Source organism: Camelus ferus, chromosome 11, assembly GCF_009834535.1.
Source record: "Camelus ferus isolate YT-003-E chromosome 11, BCGSAC_Cfer_1.0, whole genome shotgun sequence".
Taxonomy (NCBI): domain Eukaryota; kingdom Metazoa; phylum Chordata; class Mammalia; order Artiodactyla; family Camelidae; genus Camelus; species Camelus ferus.
The window spans coordinates 14,192,043-14,201,122 of NC_045706.1; the positions used below are offsets into that span (position 1 = coordinate 14,192,043).

Here is a 9,080-nt window from a genome sequence, read left to right on the forward strand (position 1 = left end):
TTTCTATGTTTTTAAGAAATAATTTTTTTAATTGAAAAAGATTCTGATCAAGTCAATAGCACAAAAAACCTTGAACATCTTAAAAGAATTCTAAGTGAACACACAAACTTTTCTTATAGAAACAATGCTACCATTACTTCAATATTATTGTTTCTTTGCTACTGATCTGATTCTAGAAAATTGAATGTTCTTCCTAAATGTTCTTTACTGTAACGGCATTCGTCTGCAGACTGTAACACTCGTTTATCAAACTGAAATCTTTACCTGGTAAAGCCTGGCACTCTTGTTGTCGCTGATCCCACTGACAATTCAAGTTTAGGGAACAGCTTTTACAGCTGGTAAGTTTGTTACAAATCTGCTCATTTCTCACATGACATTTGGTGTAGTTTTTCACAGACTAGAAAATTAAAAGATAAAGCATGTTATTTTTCACCTGTGTACAGCAATGACTCAAATCTCAGAGTATATATAAATCACCTGGTGAACTTTAGAATACAGATTTCAAACACCAAATCCAGTTCTACTGAATCAGAATTTCTCTTACTCATTTCTTTATTTAAACAAAGGTCTTGGAATTACAATGTGTGCTTACTGAAAAAAATGTATAAATTACACCATTTGAAACAGAAATCACGTAATGAAAACCTTTTCTACTGAATCTGGTAACAGGCTTCCAATTCAATAAACAAAGCCAATGCACAACGTCATTCCTCTTAAAGATCACAAGAAAGAATTCTAGTCCTAATGAAACTATCATGCAAATCCCTGGGAATGAAGTAGAAATAATAAGCAGTAAAAATTAAAGAGACGTTTTATCAAAATCCAGTACAATCTAAAAATATAAATTATTTGCTCAATAACTCAAACTAATTTTACTTCCACAGACACTAGAAGATGGATTTGGTTCATTGATGTTTTTCCTGTACATATTTGTCCCATTTCCTTTACGGAGGCTGAAAAGAACCTGCAAGTTACATTTTGATTAATCCTACTACACAATGTAATCATATTTCAACTAATTTCAGATCTGAGAGGTTAAAGGTCAAAGTCAAAAAAGAAAAAATAGGCAACACAGGACCTTTGGTGACAGTTCCCTACATATACCAAGGTTTAGCTATTTCACATGATGTCATCAATACATATGATAAAAACCTATTTCATGAAAATCAGATTTTAAAATTTTGGTATCAACTCTTCCCCTGACTCTTTTTTTGAGAAAAAACACTAGGAAAAAATACATGCTGCATCCTGACCCCACTTCAGTTTTTTTTCTCTATAGGTATACATTCTTACCTTAGGCTTCCTCATGCAAAGGTGCGAAATATTTCTTTTCAACCAAAAAACTTAACAGTTAAAATTTACCAATAACTACCCTACATGGAAAAATGGCTAAAGAATTTTTATTCTCTTAGATCATACTTTAAAATGTCACGCACCAAACATTTATTTATGAAGTACTACACTTTCCGACAGAAAATACATCCCAGTCACCTCCATTTCAAAGATGTTAATTTCTTTTAGAGCGTATTGCATCTACTATAAGGTGCCAGATTAAAAGTGCATAGATACTAATGTTTGCCTCATTTGAAAAAAATCACAGAAGATACTGTTTTTAAATCTTAAATTATACTATGACTCTTATTCAACCACCACATTTTCATTAGGAATATATAATCTTTCTAAACATTATTTTCTGATTCAAAGCTTTTTGTTCTCATTCAGCATATAAACCTTAGTACTATTCATGAGTATTACAGTTACAAACATTTGTCAGCTAACTGAAAATAAATTTACTTGAATAATCTGATAAAGCAACCTACAAAAAAGACAAGAGAATGACTAAACAAGTTAGAATAAGAGAAAGAATAACAGCTTAATGCCAGTCTTTAGAATAACAATGTTAACATTACAGTCACAATCCAAATCACTCCACTGCTCTTCATTAGTAACAGTATGATCATTTATTGACACTGAACCGGTACAATATACGAGATTACATTTTGGTCACACATAGGGCCAATTTAATCAATGACAGAAGAAAGCTGACTGCTACTTTGAAACATGGCTAGCGTTTTTTGGCCTAATGAACCAGATGCACATTAGTAAACAGACTATGAAGAATAGCAATTACCCTACTGATCTTTATTCTAATTTATTTATATGTAAATTTAAAATGAAAATCTGTGAGAAGTAACCAAGTTATTTGAGCTATTAGAGCACAAAATATTCAACTTGCAGTAAATATGACTAAGTAATGAAATAGAATATCAATGGACATCATTTACACTAAAATCTCATAGACCTTTCTGTATCCATTAGCATTTGGTTCACTTTAATCACCAGACATTCCGATTAAATTGTCCAAAAGACACATTACATCAAAGTCTAAGTTACAGATGAGGACCATCTGTTCGCTAATACTATCTCACACAGTGCTTTCTTTGTTAACACATCATCATCAAAAATAAACTATAAAGCAAAAAGCCACTTCATAAAATAAATACTTGATAGCAATTTATACAATAACAACTTTCGAAATATGTGTATTTTCACTTAGCATCAATGTCTAAACACAAATCAACTCAGGGTTATCCAACAAAGCTGTAAATAAAATCTGCTACAATTTTATCTAATAAATTTCTCCATTTTAGTCCCTTATTTCCATGTTTTATTTTACTTAACTCCTGTTTCCATATTACCCACTAATATAACTCCCATTAGATGAACATTCTGCAAATATAAAAAATTAATTCAAATTTTCAAAGTAAGTCGTGTCATATTAACATTAAAACTCAAATAAAATTGAGGTATATTATTATCAAAGCAACTTATGTCACTGAAAAGTATATACCAACACAATATGTGTGAAAACAGAAAGGTTCAATCTGATGAATCAATAATTGAAATATACCTTCATCTTAAGTTTTAATTATTATTTTAAAATAAGAGTCATAAAACTTTAAGTATTCTGAAATATGACTGGTTACTGGAGAAAAATTTTAGATGATATAATAAAAAATTTTACTTAGTTCTCAAACTCACTTTTCTTTACCTTCTGCTTCTGCCTGGTTATTTTGAAAAGCAAGTGGATAATTTTGTTGATTAATAAAAATTAAGAAAAAGAAAAAATAATATATATTTAGTTGAAAATCTGTATGCACAGTATTTAGTTATTTAAGCTATACTCCAACAAGTGAATCTTTAATCTGACTTAATATAATTTTTAATACTTTAAAAAATTTTCCTTCAACTTATTGACATCTAAAAAACACTGGGGCATTTTGCTGCTACCCACTTCACAATTTAATCTTTGCTGCTCTTAGTCCATTTTAATCTACCATCAATATTAACTTCATAATTTTTTCAATAGCCTACCTAAAATAGGGTCCTCAACCTCAACACTATTTAAGTTTTGAGCCAGATAACTATTTTTCGTTGGAGGGCTATTCATTCACCATAGGATGTTTAGCAGCATCCCTGGCTTCTCTGTAGTAGATGACAGTAGGAGCCCCATAGTTGTAGCAACCAAAAAACACACACTGCCAAATGTCCCTTTGGGGGACAAAACTGCCTCCAAGAACCACAGGTCTAAAGGCAAATAAAAGGGAAACTACTACTGTCAATGCTGTAGTTAAACTTATAAACAAAGTATATAAACAAAACACTGGACCATACCGCTATCAATGCATGTCTGACAAGAATCCCATGTAAATGACTTCGGTACTTAACTATATAATCCTATTTCCTATCTCCATCAGCACAGAAGAAACATTTACAGTTACAGTCTTTTTTAAAAATAAGTTTTGAAAGAATTCTCCAATCTCATCCATTAAAAATTACTGGATTCAAAATGGAATCTAGACTGACAAATTTGAGCAACAAACTACAGGCTGGATTTACAGCATACCAAGAAGTGAGTGATTCCCTACATATCTTCTAGGTATCTTTTTTTTTTTTTTTTGAAGTATAGTTGATTTACAATACTATATTAGTTTCAGGTGTTACAACATAGTGATTCAATATTTTTATAGATTATTATAAAACAATGGCCATATGTTCCTGTTGTATGCAATGTATCTTTGTTGCTTACCTGTTTTATACATGTTAGTTTGTATCTCTTAATCCCATACCCCTACATTGCCTGTCCCCACCTTCCCTTTTCTAAATGTCTTGATGTGTAAACTGCTATTACGTATAAACAACGCTATTAAATGGTAAGCTAATGATTATAAAGTAGCCATGTTAGCTGCAACACCATTTACCCCTAAATACTAACCATACTGCAGTTACTATTTGCTGAAATGCATTTCTTGTCATCACACCATTGGCACCCATTTGTATTGGCAGTACAGCTGGCACAATCTGCATATCTGTAACATCTGTCATCAGAAGCAGCTGCAATACAAATGGGAAATAGAACACATCAGGATGAAAAAGAAAATGTCACATTTCTTAATTCACATATGTTTAACATCTGTTAAGAATCACTAAGACATTTTTAAACCATAAATATAACCATCAATAGCAAAATAAATTCTTCAACATAAAGTCAATTTTGTAATTTAATTGGATTCACAGAGATTTAGATACCTCCTGCACTCAATTATTTAATCTACCAGGATCCTACAGCCATTTAAAAGCTACACATTATGCAGGGGAAAAAGATTTAGAGGTATTTTACTGAACAAAATGTATTTCTATACATCTGAACAAAATGTATTACTATACATTTAAAAGAAAACGTTATAAAAAATACTCAATATATTTATCATTCTTGATAATGACATTTAAGACATATGACTTACTATGTAGATTAGCAAAACTTGAAAATACATTTGTTAATTATAGCATCAAAAATGTATAAAAGCCTCAACCATTTAAAGAAAATTGAACAATTTTTATCCAAATCATTATTCATAACCATTTACAAGTAATTATTCATAAGCTTGATTTACTTAATCAATATTTTATAAGAAATATTAAATTAGAACATAACATCAAAATTCTAAGAAATTTTTAACTTAATGGTCTGGCTTGGCAATAATTCAGGAAGGAAAAACTACCAAATGCAAAATAAGTTACTTCACTTTATTTCTTTGAAGAACACAGTACATCTTAGAAAGGACATATCTGAAAGCATTTTTTACTTACATATGAAAATAATTCATATATATATATATATATAAACCATGTTATATTTTAAAATGGATATATAAATACTACATACAGAATTCAAAAAGAAAACTAAAAATAGCTAATAAAGATACTAAATTATTAATTACTGCTAAAGTCAAACACTAGAAGCCCTAATTAGAGGATCATGAATTTTTAATTTCTGAAAGCTACTAACATAATTCGTATAAGCAGAATACACTTCTACTGCTAGCCAAGTAGAGAAGCTTTGTGCCAAAAAAAGGAAAAAAAGAAAAAATATTACCTGTTTTTGGAGGACACTTTGCTCTAAGAATATTATTAGTATTCCCAGATTCCCAAGATTCACAGTGATTTTTGTTCCAAATACATTTTATCCCTGGACCAGCATTTTTACAAAGTTCTTCATCTCTGAAAGCCTTGCAATTTGGAGGCTTGTATACAAGAATATCATTAAGGAGTACACTAGAAAATCCTCCGAATATATACATGGACCTATTAAAAATAAAACAAGAATCTCAAAGAAACAATATTAAGAAAAGTCTCTAATGTATATAAATTTAAATATACATTTTACATTATATTATCTAAGTAGGAAACAAATTTTTAGAAATATATAGTAGCTATACATGGATAATAAGATATGCTTTAGAATTGCTACCTAGAATTATAACTTTTGAATACAAAGAATTTAAAATTAACTATAGAGTTCTTTGTACAGTGTTTTACTATCTTCTTATAAAGTAAAAAGACCAAGAGTAAAATAATCAAAAAGATTTTCAAAATTTCAATTTGGGGGAAAAAAAAACAAAACTGAGGCAATTACTGAATTAATACTACCAGTGCCAAAGAAATTTGGCATGCCCTCAAAACAGCCTAACTTTTATTTCTAAAAATGTTATTAAAATAATAAAAGGAAAAGGTCACAAAATGCTTCAAGAGTATCTTTTATTATTTAAAAAAAAAGTAAAGTGAAAATCAACCAAACACAATTTTCAACAGAGAAGCCTAGAGGTTTTGTTTACACTGAGTTCCATTTATTCTAATCTTCAAAGCCAACTGATATCAGTACACAGTTTCACTGTCATTAACTTCTGACTGCTTTTACTATCATATTGGAAAATTTTTACATAAAAAGAATAACGTTGTAATAAAATGAACTTATAAAAGATGTCAGTATGAACTATAAGTTTTAAGGTAATGAATGATCTAGCCTATTGTTCACTGTCACTTGAGTCCACATTAATGAATTTTTACTATAGAAATAGAAAAATCATACTAACTTAAAGAAGGAAGGTAATTTAATGATCATCCAGTCCAAATTTGCAGTGGATATAAGGGTGTTAAAGGCCAGAGAGGTTAAGAGACTTGTCAAAAATCACACACTTGGTTATGGCAGAACTAAAATGTGAATCTAATTCTTCTTACTTCCCTTGCTCTCCTTAATAGAAATATGTGGCTAGCTTTCTGTCACTTCAGTCTGATCTTTTTTAAGGACACCATTCATGATCTGATCTCTAGAAAAGGAAAAAAGACAGGATGACTTCTTTTTAACGAGTATCTGAAGTTTCATGTCAGTATCTTTCCTTCGACTACTCTTCTACCCCTTAAATAAATTTAAACAAAAAAGAACAAGGTATGTAGTTGATGAACCAAAATTTACTCTGTGGTAGAGTAGATATACAAAATCTAATGAGATTAAGTACAAATGATAATTTTTTTAATGAATAACAAAATATGTGGGTAGTATGACGGATAACTGAACTTCTTTTACCCATTAATGACAACTGCAGAGTGTCCAAATCTGTTGACATCTCTATGAAGATTTGGTTTCGGTAGTATTTTCCACTCATCACAAGCTGGAAAAATGAACAGCAAAACAAAAAAGGAAACAAAAGAACAAATTAAGACAAATATTATAAAACAACCATTGGCCAAATAAAGATACAATACTTAAAATTAGGAAGCATTTCATTAATTTTTCATGACCTACAATTTAGTATCATTACTGAGCTAGCATTATTCCTTAAATAAAAATAACCTCTGCCTAAAATTCTCACAAATAAGTTTACATGTATGAGACTAAAGAAAAGAAATTAGGTGTACTTTATACTGAAGGATGGTTTCAATGACATATTTTACTAAATAAACCAAGGTTCATATAATAAAATTCATGAATGGCAACTGGGCAAACCTATCAGAAAGTTAAATCACTAAATCAAATTTTACATGCATGCATAGAAAATTAAATGGAATATATAATACTTAGTAGAAGAATGCCTAAAAACGGAATCTTCAAAATAAAATATTTAAATCACTTTAGTGGTTTGATATTTCAAAGTACTAGTTTTCATTTTATGTAAACAAGAATAGCTTTAGCAACAAAAAAAGAATTAGAAAAAAATGAAAAACCTAAATAATTCACAAGCTATATAAAGGTTATGGAAAGAAAAATGATTACAGAAAACTGTTTATCATTTCAAAATTACTTCAGAATTGACACATACACTAACAGATTTTGAGATGTCGAATAATTCAGTGTTCAGTGTCTAGCAACAGTCTCAAGAGGGAGCTTTAGATTTTATCATCGTAGGCATACCATATCTCAAGGCAGGCTATGGTGTTTAATATAAGCACACAGGTAACAAGCTTTAAAAACAATTTTTTTTTCATGTTTTTTTGGTAACTTAGAAGCCCTTTCGGAGCAAGAAAATAATCTAAAATACAGTTAGGTGTAAAAGTTAAAGTTGTAATGAAGTATTTGTTTTCCTATTCAAGTAATCATGTCTATTACATTAAGAAATAAAATAATAGATTTGGTTTTAATTCAATTTTATTACTAGTAAAGATCAAAGGATTACAAAAACCAAAATCATAGTTTAGAAAATTAAACTGGAAGACAGGGAGCAATAAAATACATCGGAAGTTTTATCTTCCGCAGTGCATTCCAAGGTACATAAATCCCCCCAAAAGGGGATACTCCTCAGTTATAATCTTTCTCTTTAGCTCACAAAGTACATTTGCCTATTAAAGACTCTCAAAAGACAGAGTGCAAAAGCCCAGAAGCCTAACTTCATTTAACCCAGTGTTTTCCCAATGTTTTATCCACAGAAGAACTTTTCACATAACACCTATTAACATTCCCAGGAGCCAATGCACGTAAGATCATATTTTGAAAAATATGGCTACAGGTGCCTACACGTAACATTCACAGCCTATCAAGTTTCCATGTTATTGTTCACTTAAGAGATGTCTATTATATGCATGTAGTACTACAAAACTTCCAAGGTGCTTTCATCTACATAACTTAAAACAGTCTCTGTGAGAATCCAGTGGGGTTGACTGAGCAGGTATTACCATATGCTAGAAATGAAGGATGAGACCTGGGAGAAGGTAAGCAATGTCCTTAAGGCCCATCAGATTACCTTTGTTTCTCTATACATTATGTTTATGAATGCTTGATATTATATAAGTATATGGAAGGGATTCGGAAAGATTATTCCCATTTGGAGAGAATGGGTGACCTATAAAGGGCACACATTTTGAAAAAGAAAGAGATGAAAATGTTAGAGACAGCCAACGAGTTAGGGCAGATAGATTTTTAAGCATTCCACTCAGTCCCAGCATACACACACACCCCATATGGCCACTGATTCATAAATTCTGTGTTGAATATAGTATTCCAAAAACAGAATTCTTCCCTCCTCCTGCCTGACTTATCTTGAAGGTCTAACTCTACAAGCCACTCTCTTTGGGGAAAAAGAACATTTTTTCAGCCTGCAGAATAGTCTAAAGAATGGTATTATAAACACATATGTACCACTCCCTAGATTTGTGAAACCCAATATTTTACCATTTAGATTTTTTTTAAAGAAAGAAAATATTACAGATATGATTGAGGCTTCATGTGTATTCCCTTTCAAATTCAA

The 9,080-nt window shown here is 30.5% G+C and overlaps 1 protein-coding gene across 4 annotated transcripts in view; it reads right to left on the reverse strand.

The window, feature by feature from the left end:
- Window positions 1–9,080, reverse strand: part of ATRNL1 (attractin like 1) — a 593,456-nt gene that overhangs the window by 461,529 nt on the left and 122,847 nt on the right. For all 4 annotated transcript variants that reach the window (XM_032490833.1, XM_032490832.1, XM_032490834.1 and 1 more), the window contains exons 11-14: window positions 6,926–7,010; window positions 5,438–5,646; window positions 4,277–4,395; window positions 265–397 (exon numbers count right to left, since the gene is read on the reverse strand). In XM_032490833.1, coding sequence (XP_032346724.1) covers window positions 265–397; window positions 4,277–4,395; window positions 5,438–5,646; window positions 6,926–7,010 — 546 coding nt within the window. The remainder of the gene's footprint in view (window positions 1–264; window positions 398–4,276; window positions 4,396–5,437; window positions 5,647–6,925; window positions 7,011–9,080) is intronic.